The 19,508-nt window shown below is 43.2% G+C and overlaps 1 protein-coding gene across 2 annotated transcripts in view; it reads left to right on the top strand.

The window, feature by feature from the left end:
* Positions 1-19,508, top strand: part of LOC309693853 (beta-1,4 N-acetylgalactosaminyltransferase 2-like) — a 34,553-nt gene that overhangs the window by 10,693 nt on the left and 4,352 nt on the right. For both annotated transcript variants that reach the window (XM_082513435.1, XM_082513436.1), the window contains exons 6-8: positions 927-993; positions 11,112-11,225; positions 11,445-11,531. In XM_082513435.1, the coding sequence (XP_082369561.1) occupies positions 927-993; positions 11,112-11,225; positions 11,445-11,531 (268 nt within the window). The remainder of the gene's footprint in view (positions 1-926; positions 994-11,111; positions 11,226-11,444; positions 11,532-19,508) is intronic.

The following is a 19,508-nucleotide window of genomic DNA, read 5'->3' as shown; positions in this document are numbered from 1 at the left end:
TCAGCAGAAAGGAACCCCAGCTGTGAAAGGGATTAGAGCAGGAACCCCAAAATAACAAACATCTTACAGTTCTCCTGGCTGGGGAAAAGAATATGCACGTTAGGAGTAATGCATGTCGCTGGCAGGGCATAGCAAGCATAAGTACAGAGAAGGGTGAGAAACTAGGAAAGCTCTGGTAGGAACCCGACCAGGGTTAAAGGAGAGCCTTTTAGCCAGAGGAACAGACCGCCCATCAGAATGGGTGCTGGCACTGGCGCCGGCCCTCCAATGGCCACGACAGACCAGTACAGTGTCTACCTCACTGCAGCCACAGCACCAATCACTCTGTCGATCTCCTGCTCCCTTCTCCCCTAATTCGTGAACAAGACCTCAAGATATTTCAATTTCTCCACTTGGGGCAGGAACTCTTCCCTGACCCAGAGTGGGCACTCCACCCTTTTTTCAGCTGACCGAACCACGTAACCATGGCATAGTTGTCAACTATGTATTCATAGTTGTCCTGCTGGTTTGTCAAAACCAGAAGCAATCACCAGATTTGTGATACGAGATGTATGACATGAGCAACAGAGTTGTTATAGCTGTTAGTTCTTGAGACCAGACAAGAATAAATAATAAAGAAGCCTTGCATACTTGCATCTCCCACTAGTTTGCACTTTAACAAGACAGATGACACACCTTTGGGCTGTGTAATGTATCTGATATGCACTGAATCTTAAATAAAACTATATGAATGATGAAAAATATGTATTTGCGTCAGGTTCTCTAAAAGGTGGGACTAATGTCTGATGCCTTCTCACTTTAAAGCTTTCTTCTGGTTTAAAAAGACAGCTTAAGGGGTGGTGCAGTTTTGTGGAGATGGTAGTAATGTTGGTATTGCTAAAATTACTCAGAGCACTTTTTAGTTTATTCATGTGTTTCTATTCTAGGTTCTCTTAACTGTGTCTAATGGTGTCCTAACAACAGAAACTCCGACTGCAGAGGCCACTGTTCAAGGTGAGTTTCCAAGTCAAAGGTAAATTTATATATACACTGGTACCAAATTAATATTGGTTTTTTTTAAACCATATTATTAGCTTGCTTTTTTCTCTTTGTTTCAATGTTTTTTGTTCCTATGTCCCCGATAGAAGGATCAACATTGTACAGAAAATGCTAATATTTATATAATTATTTTGGATGAAACATAGGTAAACTATATGCAAGGGGTGAACGTGATATTGATACACTGATCGAGACATTGATACACTCATCCATACCAATACAGCATCTACAGCAATTACATTGGGATATCATTCAAACTGGAGAAGTTTATTTGAATGGTAACAAAGAGAGGGAAGGTAGGGGATTGCACTTGTTGATCTGTGGGACCAACCCCTGAATACAGGAAGTTTGATCATATGAGTATTACCTCAGTGCAGAGCTTGGATGGATGTTGGATACCTCTTGTTCAGTGTTCTTGAAATATGACTGGGTTTAGTTTAGTGGCCTGGACTGTAAGACTCAAGGTTCTGAGTTCAATTTCTCTAGCCACACCTGATAGCCAGGGCTTTGCCCATGGGGGCTAGCTGGCCTCAGCCTCAAAGAAGCTACAGTGAAATGCAAAAGTTTGGGCAACCTTGTTAATAGTCATTATTTTCCTGTATAAATCATTGGTTGCTACAATAAAGGTCATGTCAGTTAAATGACATTCAGTTAAATATATCATATAGGAGACACACACAGTGATAAGTGAAATGAAGTTTATTGGATTTACAGAAAGTATATATATATATATATATATATATATCATATCTCCTATATGATATATTTAACTGACATTTTTTATTGTAACAACCAACAATTTATACAGGAAAATGATGATGACTATTAACAAGGTTGCCCAAACTTTTGCATCCTATTGTACATGGGTCCATCCACTTATAATAATGGATTGCATTTATATAGCACTCACTCTCTCACATTCACACACTGGTACAGAAAAACCACAGTTGTAACCTGGGGGCAGACTAACAGAAGCCATCGGCCCCTCTGGCCAACATTGGTAAGCGGCAGGTTAAAGTGTCTTGCCCAAGTACACAACGACCAGGACAGAGAGAGCTGGGGTATTGAACCAGCAACTTTCCAGTTACAGAGGAGCTTCCCAACCACCTGAACCACGGTGGCCCACTACCTATGGGGGGAGTATACTTGAATCCTCCACCCTCCACCAGGTTTTCTTTCCAGACTTTGAGATCCAGTGGATCAGAAGTTGCTTCTCTATGCCTTTGGGTTGGGGAAAAGGTCCTGACTATCATTTGTCTGTGTCAGGGCTGGACTGGGACAAAAAAATTGCCCCGGGCATTTTGACTAGAGATCGGCCCACCAGGTATTATAGGAAAAGCTATAAAGCATTTGAATGAAAACAAACGCTGTTGTGACAGTGATGTAAACTCATACATGCCCCTTCTGATTTTTCCGAGAGAGAATCCCGAATTTCAGTGCCCCCTCCTAAAAATCTCCCGGGGCAACCATCAATGTTCCCTCTAAGCTGCCCGTGTGCGCAATTGCGCACTGCTGGCACGGTCTCTGCGCACAAAAAATCTGCGTTTTTATCCTGAAATTAAATTAAAATTAAAACTTTTACAATTCTGTTTTGCAGTGTTAGTCAGTAAGTGACTGGCTGCTCCCGTATGAGATTAAAACGATGCCACCTTATCCCATACTCCAGTCAAACACGTGATTTACATTCGTATATACGCAGCTAATCAACGTCGTTGACAGGCTATGACAGCGTCCTTATGTGCTGACACCGGTGTTTTCGCTGGAAAAGCGGTGTGGCTGATGTGGAGTGAAACCGTTTTAATGACAACGTGTACAACCATTGGAGATGTGAGCAGGACAGACGGAACAACTGACAGAAAAAGTGTGGACTTTATACCAGTTTTTAAATTGTGTTGATAGGCCACGTAAAACCAAGGTTATGATAAAAAAATATATGCAATGTTTGGTTTTCTTCCTGAATACTATCGTTGTTTACATAGCTGGACTGGCCATTGGGCATACCGGGCATTTGCCCAATGGGCCGATGGTGATTTTTCGTCTTTATGGGCCGATGATTTTTTTTTTATAACGGTATAAACAATGAGAGGTGGTGGATTGGCCAGCTGGATGCTGGCTGATGTGTAAAAGTAACTCAGTTGTTTGGTGGTGGCTATGGCGGAGCTTCCACAGAGGCCAGCAGGTGAATGAGGGAAAGGGGAAGCAGGAGGAGGAGAGACCCAAGGTGGCCGCCCCGGTCCGAGTGTCAGGTGAACTGAACTTCAGGTAAGAAGTTATGACCTGCAGTCTATCTGGGTCAGATATAAACCGAGTTTAGGTGGAGTTTATTTTCATTGTGCTGACTTTTTACTGTCAATTACAGTAACACATACTGCGTACTAGCTAGCATGACGAAATTTCTATACAGCTGGGTGGGTGCTATGTTAATGAACTTTATTTCATTCATAAGGCTAGTTAGTACAGTTGCCAATCGTCCCGTAATCAGAGAAATATTACGTGTTTCGTATTGAGCTGAAAAGGAACACAGTTTGTCCCGTACTTCAGCTAGAATGGAAAACGACACGAAGCTGCAGTTTTTCCTGTGTCTTTGCTGCACAGCTGCCTCTTCTTCTCTCATTCTCACATCCTACTTCAATCATGAAACTGATCAATAATCAGCTGATCGGCTTTTCTCTCATGTTTGTTTATCGCCCACTTTGTGCCAGAAAGAGGAAACCAGCGGATGTCGCGTTAAACAACAGCAGCACATTTAAGCTTGATCAGCTGTTGTTAGAATTTATTTAATATTAATTTCTAGTATCAGCTGATGTTTGCTGGAGCCACAGCTGTAAAAGCTGCTGGTCATGATATCAGTTTGGATATGTGGTGAGAGGGAAACATGAAGAGCTGAACAGGTGATGGAGAAACAGGTTTACCTTTTAGGTCACATGAATGAGTTGAAGGGAAGTTATGAACTGTTTCTGACAAATAACACCAGGATCCTTTTTTTACGTAGCTGACAGCTGGTAACTGTGCAGGGGTGGATCTACCAAAGTTTTTCTATACATTTCTTTCTTATTCTCATTTAAAATGTCTAGCTTTTATTAAATAATTATCTGAATCTTACATTATCTGATGTAAAATGTATAGAAATCTTAAATATACAACAAGACAGTGTACATCATTGTCACAACAGCATCTGCTTTCATCCAAAGGCTTTATGGCTTTTCCTGTAATACCTGGTGGGCCGGTCTCTAGTCAAAATGCCCGGGCCAATTTTTTGTCCCAGTCCGGCCCTGGTTGTTTATATTTACTGCGGGAAGAAACGGTACAAACGGCGCTTTATAAGGAAAACGCTCAAAAGCACTCTCCACCTTTGCAAAAACAAAACCAAAAAAACCCCCACCCTTTCCTATTGGTCGAAAAATGAACCATGTCAAATCAAAAAATTATATGGCATTTAGTTGTTAAGAAATGGGAGGAAGTTTTAGGAGTGACGGCGGTGTTTTGAGATGTGAGTGATTTGACACGTTTAGCGCAAATCTTGTTTAGTTAGTGTGTAGTGTAGTCAATAGTTTTGTTGTGTGTGTCAGAACAATGAGGCGACTGCTGAATTTTACAGGTGTTACAGGAGTGCTACATCTCCTGTTGTCAGGCCTGCAGGTATCAGGCTGTTGTTCTCCTTTATCTCATAGTGGACAGAAATTATTTTTTGGAGTGGCACAAATAATTTGTGTGGCATCAGATTTGATGCAGAACAGCTGATTGTTCTGTAAATATTTTGAAATGTTTGTTTAAAAAATGTCTTGGCTGCATTTTTAGGTAAACAGGTGCAAAAAACTTTGCTGTTTGCAAAACTCAGTAACTTTTTTGAAGAAGTAACTATGTAATTAATTGCTCAACATTGGTCATTGTATACTGTATTTTGCAGACAGAGAGTTACAGGACTCTCTCCCAGACCACAGACTTATAGTCATAATACAAATCAGAGCTTTATAAAAAAAATAATAAAAAAAAGTTGTGTTTTCGAAATTGGAGTTCAAATTATTTTTACTTCCAATAGTGTTAACATACTACACAGCTCATGAACAAGATTTTTTTTATTAATTTTTATTGTAAGTGGGCTAAAGCAGTTAATTAAAAGTAGTCTAACATAAATGTAAATGCTGTAATTTGATTATTTTAATAAACCATGTAACTTCGACGGATTTGATGCTGGCGTGACCACAGTGCACAAGTCTGCTGTTGGTCACAGTGGTCCAAGGGATCGCTCAGGGAGTTTGTGTGTTCGCTAAGACACATGAAAAATTAGAGGGAACATTGGCGACCATTCTCTCGAATTTCTCCCGATTTTCCACCTGGACAACAAAATTGAAAAACCATATCCCAGATTGGTCCAGCCAATTCCAGTTTCCAACAATGGCTACTATTACCGCAGCTACCTAGTTTTAATATTACTCTTATTACTCTTTCTGGGTCGCAAAATAAACTTTTAACATATTTTCAGGCGACAATGTAGCTGTGTAAACTTCAAATATCTGAGCCGACAAGAACAGCAAACTCCCGGCAAATCATTTTCAAACCCCCACGGTCTTTTGCTACTCAGGTTAAACATGATATTTAAGTCACTTAACTTAAAAATGTTATTGTTTGGCCTGTGTCAGTGTTTTATTTGTTTGTGAGTAAATCGGTTTGGCAGAGATTAAAGTTGTTAGATTAGATTGGATAAAACTTTATTGATCCCTCGGGAGGGTTCCTCCTGGGTTTTCACACAGCTGAATAATCGTCAAACAGAAAACTGATTAAACAGAAGTGTTACATGGTCGAAAATTTACGCCAGCATCCGGTTATATTTAGACAGCAAGGAGCAGACGGTGACGTAATTCTGAAGGCTAGACTGTCCAATTTCACAGTGGCTCATTTCGAGGTCTACCTGGCAGTCGGAGGACCCGGCCCACTTAGATCGCGAAGGCCGGGTCCTCAGGTGGACACAGCCTCTGAATTTGGACTCCCCTGTTGTTTCTGGCCGATAAATAAACATTGTAAAATTCAAGTTTTTTGTATATATATATATATATATATATATATATTAGAGGTGCAATGATACACAAAATTCACGGTTCAGTTCGGTTCGATACTTTGATGTCACGGTTCGATATTTTTTCGATACAAAAAAAAATGTTCATGCCTTTTTAATTTGTCATTTATTAAAATTATAAATATATATTTTAACTCAAAAGTACAGTTTTTAAATTTAATGTTGCTGAAACAACAAATTAATAAAAAAAATAAATATATCTGATTGAGAAATCACTCATCTTTGGAAAAGAGAGTTTATTACAGAGAAATGGCTCTTTCCAAAATAAAAGCTATACTATACGCTTCTCCTGGGCTATATTCTCAGCAGCATATTAAACATATCAGGTCCCCATAAGGAGAATCATGTGCTAACGGCTGTCTAAATGACTCGGGTAAAGTTTGTAGCATGCGTGCTTGTTATTTTTGTCTGCTTCCACTTGTCTTTGCACTAGGATGCTGTCGGCGTAAATGTGCAGTCATATTCGTTGTGTTCCCAGTAGTGCTGTCAGCGTTAATCTAATTGAAATGATGTTAAAGCCACAACACGGCAAATCTCCGTTAACGAGCTACCGCGGATCGCCCCGTGCGTGGGGCTGGACGGCCAACGCGTTAACGAGCTAACTGCGCTAACACACTAGTTCCAACCAATGTAATTGAGCATTGCGTGGCACATCCAACATACTGTTTTACTTTAGTCCATGCCGCGCTTACCTTCAGGGTCATACGTCACATGAAGACCAAAATAGTTCCAAACGCCACCTCTGAATTAGGGTGGGGGAGGTTCAATTTGCCAAGTTGCAACGACAGGCTATCTTTCCCTGCGCTCAGTGAATCTGTGATCGACTACTCCGCCTAGGCCGCACTGTCAAGCGCAGATCCACTGAGCGCTCAACACAGACAGCATCGTCAGAAGGAAAGTTGATAAAATAAATTAAAAATTTTGTATTGTTCGATAAATATGCGTACCGAACCGAAAGCACTGTATCGAACGGTTCAACATTGATACGAGTATCGTTGCACCCCTAATATATATATATATATATATATATATATATATATATATATATATATATATATATATATATTCAGATAATTATTTATTAAAAGCGAGACGTTTTAAATGAAGATAAGAAAGACAAGTATTTCTTTGTGCTCCCCTTTCCCTGTTAATGCCCTAACTGGCCCCCTGGCAAAACTTTGCTAGACCCGCCCCTGCACAGTTACCAGCTGTCAGCTATGTAATAAAAGGATCCTGGTGTTATTTGTCTCTCAGAAACAGGTCATAACTTCCCTTCAACTCATTAATGTCACCTAAAAGGTAAACCTGTTTCTCCATCACCTGCTCAGCTCTGATGATTCAGTAAGGACATCTCCTGGTTTCATCTTCATGTTTCCCTCTCACCAGATAACCAAACCGATATCATGACCAGCAGCTTTTACAAACATCAGCTGATACTAGAAAGTAATATTAAATACATTCTAACAACAGCTGATCAAACGTGCTGCTGTTGTTTAACGCGACAGCCGCTGGTTTCCTCTTTCTGGCGCAAAGTGGGCAATAAACAAACAAGAGAGAAAAGCCGATCAGCTGATCATTGATCAGTTTCATGATTGAAGTAGGAACAGGAGAGGGAGGGGAGAGAATGAGAGAAGAAGAGGCAGCTGTGCAGCGTAAAGATGCACAATAAATCCAGCTTTGTGTCTTTTTCCATTGTAGCTGAAGTTCGGGACATACTGTGTTCCTTTTCAGCTCAATACGAAACGCGTAATATTTTCTCTGAATACGGGACGATTGGCAACTCTACTAACTAACCTTGTGAATAAAATAAAGTTCACTATCAGTAACATCATAGCACCCACCCAGCTGTATAGAAACTCCATCATGCTAGCTAGAACGCAGTATAAGTTATTGTAACTGACGGTAAAAAGTCAGCACAACGAAAATAAACTCCCCCTAAACTTGGTTTATATTTGACCCAGATAGACTGCAGGTCATAACTTCTTACCTGCAGTTTAGTTCACCTGACACTCGGACCGGGGCAGCCGCCTCGGGTCTCTCCTTCTCCCTCCCTTTCCCTCATTCACTTGCTGGCCTCTGTGAAAGCTCCGCCCTAGAAACCACTACCAAACAACTGAGTTATTTTTACACATCGGCCAGTATCTGGCCAATCCACCAGCTATCGTTGTTTATACTGTTACAAAAACAAACAAACAAACAAAAATAAAAATGAAAAATCACCATCGGCCCACTGGGCAAATGCCCGGTATGCCCAAAGGCCAGTCCAGCTATGTTGGACTGCCCATATGAGTGCTCAGCCTTCTTGGGTTAATTGGGTGGAGTGCTGGGAATTGCGCCACCTGGTGATCAGTTGTGGCAGAAAATTCTGGACAGACGTGGTGAGGGTATGCTGGGGGCAGGGGCCATGAAGAGGGAGAGAGAGTATGCATTGTATGCAAACGGCTACCAAACAGCCATCATAATTCGTCATACAACGAGAACAGGACAAAACAACAATTGACAATGACTAATTAATATTAACATCTGTAACATAATGTATTGTTTGGAGTTTAGTCTGTTACTGTTACTATTTTTACCATTTCTTCTTGGAGCAACTGTAACACACATAATTTCCTTAGGGATTAGTACAGTATTCTGATGCTGATTGTTTCAGGATGACCTGCCATTATCCAACGACATATCTGCTTACCTGTATCTTTTGCTCGTTTCTCCGCCTTGCCTTTTCTATTTTTTTTTCCTAAACTGAGCAACTGATGGCTTTGAACATTTCTTGTCCATCTTCCTGGTTTTAATTTTGCACTCCAGTATGAACACAACTTGAGGATCGCCACAACTTAACCTAATAGACCTACATCTTAGTTCACAAATTCACTTTGTCTAAGGTGTATTTCTGGGATTTCACACAACCCAGGATTCAGATCGTGAGTACATAATGGACTTGGATTTACATCATTATGAATGAAATGTGCTCTATTTGGAAGCAGCCGCCCCCCTCCCCTTTCAATGGGTTGTGTGTGAGACTTTAAATCATCAAACTGTAAATTATAAATTTTAAATTGTTATTGATCCCTTTACCCCGAGTCCTAAAGTGTATATTTATTTTCTTACTCTTCTTATATTTATTGTTTGTTTACTTGCACTGTTGTAACTGGAGCCTCATCTCTCTATATACTGGACTGTATGTAGCGGAGATGACAATAAAGTTTACTTTGACTTCAGGGCTCTCGCGTTCACTTTTCGCATATAGAATTTCGAAAAAACATAGTTCCAAATTATAAGTCTGCAGCCCCGCCCTCTCCTCCCTGTGTCGCAAGCAGCAGGTGCACCTCGCAAATGGAGGGCGCCCTTACTCTCAGCAAATGTGCGATAGAAAACCGATCAGTCCCTGTGTCATCTCCAGTATGCGCTGGCTGACGTCGGGGCAGCATGAGGCTACTGAACAAATTTAAACTTTTTAAAAATATGCAAAATTGCAAAATGCTTAGCTGTGTCACTAATAAAACGTCTGTAACTTTGCTCTGCTTCACTTCAGCAGAATCAGGTAATGTTCAAATGTTAATGACTTTCTTACGTTTTTGATCTATTGCAGAATATTTATAAGGTTATCTGCTATAAAATCCCAGGCCAGGAAAATCGCCTTCATCTTTTTCTGTGTTTTTGACACAAAGGCATCTGCTGTGATGCTTACACCTTTGATTAAGTCTTGCAAGTGTCAGCTTTCTTTTTATACATATAAAAATATGGAAATGTACTGATAGTTGATCAGAATTATAATATTTCTGACTGAGGCAAAATTTCACCGATTACAATCGAATCGAATCAAATTGTGGATCGAAACTATTCAGGACCTTGTGAATCGGAATCTAATCAATTCTAGATATCAGTGACGATACCCAGCCCTAAACATGACTCAAGTGCGGGACACAGGCAAAACAAAGCAGAATAATCAGTTAAAAACTTAATTCAATCCGGAGATATTTACAAATAATTTAAACTGTGGCAAGTGACTAATTCGACTTGAACAAACACAAAACACGAGTGATCTTTTGCATGGGCAAGAGTCTTGACTAAACACAAAGATCAGATTAACTTGAGTGAGTCCTGTCAGTAGCACATTAAGCTAGCCAATATTACTTTTTTTTTAGATAACATCTGTGTAAAATAAAAATTGTAATCTCAAAAGACTGATAAAAGTTAGAAGACAAAGACATATACATGTATTCTTTTACTTACAAGGTATCTTGACACCTTTTAAAAAATCCTACCCTGCAAAACTTTTTTTTTTTTACACCTTTTAAGTTATAATGGTTTTCCCTTTAACTTGCCTCCATAGCTCCATACAATTTCAGACATTGTGTCTCCTCAATCAGCGTAGCATTGGTGGTTTTACATGAATCTTATTTAGTAAAGTTCAGGACTTCATATTCTCGTTGTCAATTATCAGTAACTAATGTATTTTGGCTGGACAGCACGGAAGCATGGTAGTTAACACTGTTGCATCACAGCAAGAAGGTCCTAAATTCATCTCCACCATCTACTGTATTTTTGTGCGGAGTTTGCATGTTCTCTCTGTGTTTTCACTGGTTCTCTTGTATACTCTGGCTTCCTCCCAGAAGCCAAACACATGCAGTTAATGAGGTTAGGTTAACTGGTGATTCTAAACTGCCTGTGAATGTGAGTGCCAATAGTTGTCTATATGCATGTGTTAGGCCTGCGACGGAGTGGCGACCCACCCTGACCTCCCAATAAGGATAAGCACAAGAGAATGGATGGGTGAATAATTTAATTAGGAAAACCACTTTCCTAATTAGTCAGAATAAATTACTCTGAATTAAAGACTACTCCTGTTATATTATAAGTCCTTTCTGAGAAATTACCAGCAGTATTATATTACTGTGAATATACATAAAGTAAATTTGTCACATCTATTGGCACTTAGCCATAACCAATTAAACTTCATTTTAAAGCTAATGTAAAGTTGTTTGGTTTGAATTCACAGGTTCTGGAGAGACAAAACTGACTATTGAGTCTAGCACCTTGTTGGTCCTCAATAACCTGCTGGCCAAAGTGTCCTATACCAGCACCATCTACCATATAAACACTGGAGACCTTGGTATGTGTCAAAAATGTGAAGAGCTATAACCCACATTTTTAAATGACAATTGAATTTGCAAAATGTCATGTGCATTTTACATTAGCATTAATGTATGAGTCCTGTATGTTATATTTAAAATAACTGAAAGAATGAGTCCTGAATTGCTTCTTTGTTATTTTTCTTTAAACAAGAGTCCCGCTTGTTCTGAACCTAAACAAATGTTATTTTTGTGTTCAGTCACTTTCCAGTTTGAAAACTATGAAGCCGTGTTTCCCATTACCATCCAGCAGCCTCATGTACCAGTCCTGTATGACATGGGAACAGGTAGAAGTGTACTCTTCATCAGGGGTCAAAAGCCAAGTCCATATTCATTTAAATGCTTCTTTATTATTTGCATCTTGTTTATCATTGCATACAATTAAGAACATTAGTTATGTTGAGGCAGAATTATTGTCTCCTTCCATCATTGTCATTTTCTCATTAACCTACACTTGTGGAACCCCCCCCCCAAAACAAACAAACAAACAAACAAACAAACAAACAAACAAACAAACAAACAAACAAACAAACAAACAAACAAACAAACAAACACTATACTCTCAAAACTCTTCTTCATTCCTAGTTGTTTCCAGCTGAAAAACTTTGCTTAGTTAAGAACTAGTAACTGATTAGTTAGAAATATCATCCTAAAGATGTAGGAAATCCACAAGAATATAATAATTATGTCACAATGTTTGAAACGGACTCACGCGCAGACCAGGTATCCTTGGCAAAGAGAAAGTGCGTTTATTTACAGTGAGACACCAGGTGAGGATATATATACAGTGCGGCGGGGGAAAGGGTCTGGGGCTCCAGGGTCCAGGGAGAAACAGGGATTAATCCAATACACGCTCCCAGTGGGTTCCAAACACACACACGCTCGCTCGGGTCCAGGGCAGACCTATATACACACAGAGAAAGAAGTCCAGGTTAGGGATAGTCTCAAACTCACAGATACCGATTCAGAAACAGATTCTGTTTCAGAGCGACTGACGCTGATGGCTCAACGATCCAGTGAAGGATGACACAGGTCCTTCATCATAAATAGTGCTCCAAATCAGCTGGGATCGGCTGCAGGTGTGACTGTGAGCACAGGTGCGTGGGCCAGGGGTGGAAGCCCGTAATGAGCACTGCCCCGGCAGAGGAGAGAGAGCGCAAAGGAAAAACAAACAAAACATGTTGCCAAACACAGAGTCAGCCAGTGAGGCACGGGGACCATGACAGTACCCCCCTCAACGGGAGCGACCCACCAGGCTTACCCGAATGCGAAAGGTGGAACTCCAGCAGCATGCGCTTATCCAGAATGGCCGCTCGCGGGACCCAAGAACGCTCTTCCATGCCATACCCCTCCCAATCCACTAGGTATTGGCACACCACGCCAACACACGTTGAGTCTTTTGGCAGATTGCAGGTAGGCCAGGTTTTTGTGGTTGGTCCAAACGACGAAGGGTTGAGCCGTGCCCTCCAACCAGTGCCGCCACTCCTCCAAAGCGAGTTTTATTGCCAGCAGCTCTCGGTCTCCAACGTCGTAGTTTCGTTCCGCTGGGGATAGCTGGTGGGAGAAGAAAGCACATGGATGAAGTTTACCTGTCTGTTGCTGTGACAGCACGGCCCCCACGCCTGAGTTAGAGGGGTCGACCTCGACCACGAATGGTAATGTGAGGTCAGGCTGGACCAGGACGGGTGCTGAAGAGAACAGGTTCTTAAGTTCTTAAAAAGCAGACTGGCTGCGTCGGTCCACTTAAAAGGAACTTTTGGAGAGGTTAGTTGAGTGAGAGTCAAGGCAACTCAGCTGAAGTCCTGAATAAACCTCCTGTACAAGTTTGCAAATCCAAGAAACTACTGCAACTGGAGTCGATTCGGAGGCTTTGGCCACTCCACAACAGCTTTTACCTTGGCTGGGTCCGGATGGAGGTTCCCTCGGTCGATTATGTAACCTAGAAAGGCAACTGTGGAGACATGGAATTCACATTTTTCTCCCTTGACAAACAGTCGATTCTCAAGGAGGCATTGTAGAACCTGCCTGACGTGGTTTTTGTGTTCTGAATGGGATTTTGAAAAGATCAGAATGTCGTCTAAGTAGACGAAAACGAAGCGGTTAATAAAATCCCGAAGCACATCATTAACTAATGCCTGAAAAACTGCCGGGACGTTGGTTAAGCCAAAGGGCATAACCAAATACTCGAAATGCCCCAGGTGGGTGTTAAAGGCAGTTTTCCACTCATCACCTTCGCGAATGCGGACCAGATTGTAAGCGTTTCTCAAATCCAACTTGCTAAAAATGGTTACTCCCTGAAGGAATTCGAAGGCGGAGGTGAGAAGGGGCAGCGAGTATTTGTTCTTGACGGTGATTTTATTCAGCCCGCGGTAATCGATGCATGGTCGGAGTGTTTTGTCTTTTTTTTCCACAAAGAAAACCCCCGCGGAAACAGGAGAGGAGGAAGGGCGAATTATGCCGGCAAAAAGGGATTCAGAGATGTATTTCTCCATAGCCTCTCACTCAGGGAGGGAGAGGCTATAGAAACGACTGGTTGGCAACGGAGTGCCGGGGAGCAGGTCAATAGCACAGTCATAAGGATGGTGGGGAGGGAGTGACTGTGCACGGTCTTTCTGAAAAACCTCAGCAAGGTCATGATAAACCGAGGGAACATTGGCTAAGTCGAAAGTCACAGGCGGCTCGGATGGAGAGGCCACCCAGCTGGAAGTCGAGGCAGCTCTTAGGCAAGTCATGTGGAACTCCTCCCCCCACCTAGTGATACATCCCTTCTGCCAATTGATACGTGGGTTGTGTTGTTGAAGCCAGGGGTGCCCCAAAACCAGCGGAGTTTGAGTGGCTCGGAAGACAAAAAAACAAATCTCTTCCGAATGGTTGCCTGACAGGGTGAGTGTTACAGGTTCGGAAACGTGCGTGATGTCGGGAAGACACTGTCCTGACAAAATGGTGACACGCAGGGCATGAGGCAAGAGGTCCAGATTCAGACAGAGCTATTGACCTAATTCCGAGTCAATAAAGTTCTGTTCGGCAGCAGAGAGATGTGCTCGGCCGCAGAGAGATGAGAGCTGCCTATCTGCATGGGTTCTTCCTCACTGCCCCCACTCCCTAGGTGCTCAGGAAAAAACAGATTCGGGCGCAGCTCCCGCTCCCAGTTGCCCCAGTGCCTTATGGGAGGTGTAGTGTCGCTGCATCCGGTGAGCCCGCAGCTGCTCATCCACCTTAATGCATAAAGACATTAATTCATTAACAGAAGTTGGCAGGTCACGCATGATTAATTCATCCTTTAATTCTTCCCATGTGTTGTTCAAAAGCACGCTTCTCAGCGCTTCCTGACCCCAGCCTGTTTCTTCGTCCAGAATCCAAAAATCTATTGCATAGTCAGACATGCGCCGCTTACCTTGTTTGAAGTTCAATAAGCGGAGTGCAGCTGTTTCAGTGCCGGAGCCTTGGGAGAACACAGTCTTAAACTTAGATAAAAAAAAATCTGTATATGTTATCTCAGGGTCCGAATTCAATATGACCTGAGCCCATTTCAGTGCTCGATCTCTCAGCAGTTAAACGAAAAACGTTGTTTTAGCTCCGTCATTGTTATGAAAACGTCACTGTTCTCTGAAGATCAATGAGCATTGTGCTAGGAAACCGGCACATTTGTCTGACTCACCCGAGAACGGCTCCGGCATAGGCAGGGGTCCCTCCAGAGAAGGTGTAACGCCCGGAGGTGGACTGGCTGCCGCAGCGGCAGTCGGAGAGGCTGGAGGGGCTGCGTTCGCAGACGGGAGATTCCCTGTCTGTACGTCAGCCTCCAGAGGAGTAAGTCGGGCGGCAGCATGAGTTAATGCAGCGATCTCATTCCTCAATTGCATTAGCATTTGTTCGTGACGAGCTAACGCCACCTCCTGAGCAGCCAATGCCTGAGCCACAGGATCCTGACCCGCTGAGCCCATGTTGGCTGGATAGTTCTGTCACAATGTTTGAAACAGATTCACGCGCAGACGAGGTATATATATATATATAAAAAAAAAAACACCCAGCACGCCCCTGCGGGCGGTTTATCCTTCAAGCTCGGGCCTCTACCAGAGGCCTGGGAGCTTGAGGGTCCTGCGCAGTATCTTAGCTGTTCCCAGGACTGCGCTCTTCTGGACAGAGATCTCCGATGTTGTTCCCGGGATCTGCTGGAGCCACTCGCCTAGCTTGGGAGTCACCGCACCTAGTGCTCCGATTACCACGGGGACCACCGTTACCTTCACCCTCCACATCCTCTCGAGCTCTTCTCTGTGCCCTTGGTATTTCTCCAGCTTCTCGTGTTCCTTCTTCCTGATATTGCTCTCATTCGGAACCGCTACATCGATCACTACGGCTGTCTTCTTCTGTTTGTCTACCACCACTATGTCCGGTTGGTTAGCCACCACCATTTTGTCCGTCTGTATCTGGAAGTCCCACAGGATCTTAGCTCGGTCATTCTCCACCACCCTTGGGGGCATCTCCCATTTTGACCTCGGGACTTCCAGGTTATACTCGGCACAGATGTTCCTGTACACTATGCCGGCCACTTGGTTATGGCGTTCCATGTATGCCTTGCCTGCTAGCATCTTGCACCCTGCTGTTATGTGCTGGATTGTCTCTGGGGCATCTTTACACAGCCTGCACCTGGGGTCTTGCCTGGTGTGATAGACCCCAGCCTCTATGGATCTTGTGCTCAGAGCTTGTTCTTGTGCTGCCATGATTAGTGCCTCTGTGCTGTCTTTCAGTCCAGCTTTGTCCAGCCACTGGTAGGATTTCTGGATATCAGCCACCTCCTCTATCTGCCGGTGGTACATACCGTGCAGGGGCCTGTCCTTCCATGATGGTTCCTCGTCTCCCTCCTCTTTCTTGGGTTTCTGCTGCCTGAGGTATTCACTGAGCACTCGGTCAGTTGGGGCCATCTTCCCAATGTATTCTTGGATGTTCCTTGTCTCATCCTGGACTGTGGTGCTGACACTCACCAGTCCCCGGCCCCCTTCCTTCCGCTTAGCGTACAGCCTCAGGGTGCTGGACTTGGGGTGAAACCCTCCATGCATGGTAAGGAGCTTTCTTGTCTTTATGTCAGTGGCTTCTATCTCCTCCTTTGGCCAGCCTATTACCCCAGCAGGGTACCTGATCACGGGCAGGGCGTACGTGTTGATGGCCCGGATCTTGTTCTTACCATTCAGCTGACTCCTCAGGACTTGCCTGACCCTCTGCAGGTACTTGGTGGTTGCAGCTTTTCTCTTTGTTACCATCCGACTACACTTCTCCAGTCCGAACGACATTCCAATGTCATTGCTGTATAGCCTGGTAGTGTGGATCAGTGAATCGATGTCTCGTTCACTCTTGGCATACAGCTTGATGTCATCCATGTACAGGAGGTGGCTGACAACTGCTCCGTTCCGTAGTCGGTATCCGTAGCCAGTCTTGTTAATGATCTCACTGAGGGGGTTCAGGCCTATGCAGAACAGCAGTGGGGACAGAGCATCTCCTTGGTAGATCCCGCACTTGATGGTGACTTGTGCTATGGGCTTGGAGTTGGCCTCTAGTGTTGTACGCCACATCCCCATTGAGTTCCTGATGAAGGCTCTTAGGGTCCCATTGATCTTGTACAATTCTAGGCATTCCAGTATCCAGCTGTGGGGCATTGAGTCATAGGCCTTCTTGTAATCAATCCAGGCAGTGCACAGGTTGGTCAGTCTGGTCTTGCAGTCTCGGCTGATTGTTCTGTCTACCAGTAGCTGGTGTTTTGCGCCTCTGGTATTCTTGCCAATTCCTTTCTGTGTCCCTCTCATGTATTGACCCATGTGCCTGTTCATCTTAGCCGATATGATGCCTGACAGGAGCTTCCATGTAGTACTGGCAGGTTATATATATATATATATATATATATATATATATATATATATATATATATATAAAGGTGGCAGGTAATAGATGCCCACATAGCAGAGAGGTCTGGCCCTGATCTTGTGTCAAGCCAGCATTGCTGGCTGACTTCTGGCTTGGTAGATGGTATGTCATCCAGATATGGGCCAGGCCTGGCATAAATGGCACTGTCTATGTGATGGCATGCCACATCTGGCCTGATTGTGGTTTGGTTTATGTGGCCCAGGCTCATAGAAAACAGGTCTGGCCCGGATCCGGCATCAAGCTGGCACTTCTGACTGACTGGTGTCATGGCAGGGTGTATATCAACCAGATGTGGGCCAGGTCTGGCAATGATGGCACTGTTTAAGGTACACATTAGGCTGACATCTGGGGCCAGAGGTGAAACTGTTCCGGGCCAGCACAGGACCAGCAGTGTGTCTGCAACTGGCCCATGGCTGCACACAACATACACATGACCCATATACCCAGTTGTATCAGTCTTTACATCCTCCAAGCAGGGGGTAACTGCTCATGCACTCAAGGGAAGTCTAGGATTCCCACCGCAGTGAGGAGCGCTTGTGGTGCAGATGACGTTTCCTCCTAGAAGTGGGCGAAAGGGAAGCTGATGCCACATGAGCTGAAGATGTAGTGGCAGCAACCTCCTCATCATCTGACCTCATGCGAGATCCATCTGAGGCAGTGAGGGCAAGTGACTTGTGCGTGACGTAAAGGTGTATTTAGGCGACTCTGGGCAGAGGAAGAGGCTCAGCGAGCCAACCCTGAGCTGGCCAATGTCAGCCTGCGCCAGCACAAGGGCATAGAGCCCCTCTTTCAACAGAACCAGGGAGTCCAACACTTTTGCCAGTTGATGAATGGTGATGCGGCTCCCTTCTGCGTCCGTGGCCTCCAGCACGATGGACATTGTCCTGGAGTCTGAGGACCTGCTGATGAGTGCTCAATTCTGCACAGACTGCCTACCTCAACTGCTTAGTCCATGCTGGTCAGGTTGTGCTGTCATGGTGGACCAAAAACGCAGACTTGGGAGAAAAACAAGGTAGCAAAGGGCGAGATGTTTATTTAGGCTGATGTCAAAACAAAAATAAAGCAAGGCAAAAGCTAAAACTAAAACATGGGAAAAGCTAAAACTAAAACATGAGAACTGTGACTTGAACATTGCCTTAACAGGAACATGAGAAACTATGACATTAGAGAACTAGAACATGAACACTAACCTGAACAGGAGAAAGAAAACTCTGTGACGAGACCTGACTTGGCGTGGAGACAAACAGACAACCCAACAAAGAACAGGTGATAAATATACAGAAGGGTAATGAGGGAAGAGGAAACATCTGGGGAGACACAGCTGACACAAATAGACGTGATGCCACAGGGGAAAGTAAAACAAAGCACATTTAACATGGAAGTACTAGACTCTTCAAAATAAAACGGCAGGGCTCGCAAAATTTCAAAATCCCTGGTAGCCCTTCGGGCAGGCACTCTTCAGTTTTTGGTTGCCCAAAATAAATTTAAGTAGCCCGAATAAAAAAAGAAGAGGACAATTTTTTGATAGATGTTTTGTTTCCTTTACAATATTATACTTTAATGTATAATATTGTAAAGGAAACAAAACATCAATCTAAAAATATTTAAAACACAAATTACAACAACAAATTACAATTATCAACTCAAATATTTGGTTCTAATTGAACAGAAATTTCTATGAACTTGCAAGAACTGTGTAGAACATGAATCAGTGTTCAGTAAGAGGCAAGTGGAACCAAGATCTAGGACATTTGCGTTTTGAAAATTGCAAAGACTGCTAAATCTTGCCAATGGTAGTTCACTCTGTGCAACATAGTACGCTGTTCTAAACAGCTTTTTCAGGACTTCTTGTTATGCTTGGTTTGTTTTTAGTATGTTTTTTGCAATTGGTGTTTGTTCTGGGAGAGATACTGCAGACTGGGCAATAATGCATTTCTTGCATTTCTCATGGGTTCTGATGGAGTCTTTCTTAAAATGACTAGTCCCAGTAACAAAGGCGCTTGTCGACTCAGAAATTGAGGGAAACTCACAACAGGCCTGGCAGAACATCATGTTATTTAGCTTGTCATATTCCAGCCACATAAATTATTTTGTCCATGAAACCAAAAAAGCTGTGCTTTCCTTTTGCCTCATAGTCTGATTTGTCATAACTTTTCCGATTTGTGGTAAGCTTTTCTTTGGCTGCCCCTTCTTCACCCTGACCTGTCTTGTTTGGCTCTGCAGAACTAAAATACCTGCGGAAAGCCATCTGCTTTTACACACATATATACATAACGATCAGCAAGTCTGTGCGCAATCAACCTCTATCACGTTTAAGCTTGCTGCAGGAGATTTCACTTGTCATGTTTGAT

The sequence above is a fragment of the Aulonocara stuartgranti genome (assembly GCF_965226115.1).
Source record: "Aulonocara stuartgranti genome assembly, chromosome: 3".
NCBI lineage: Eukaryota > Metazoa > Chordata > Actinopteri > Cichliformes > Cichlidae > Aulonocara > Aulonocara stuartgranti.
Note: the sequence above shows the minus strand (reverse complement) of the source record. Positions and strands in the feature narration are given on the sequence as shown.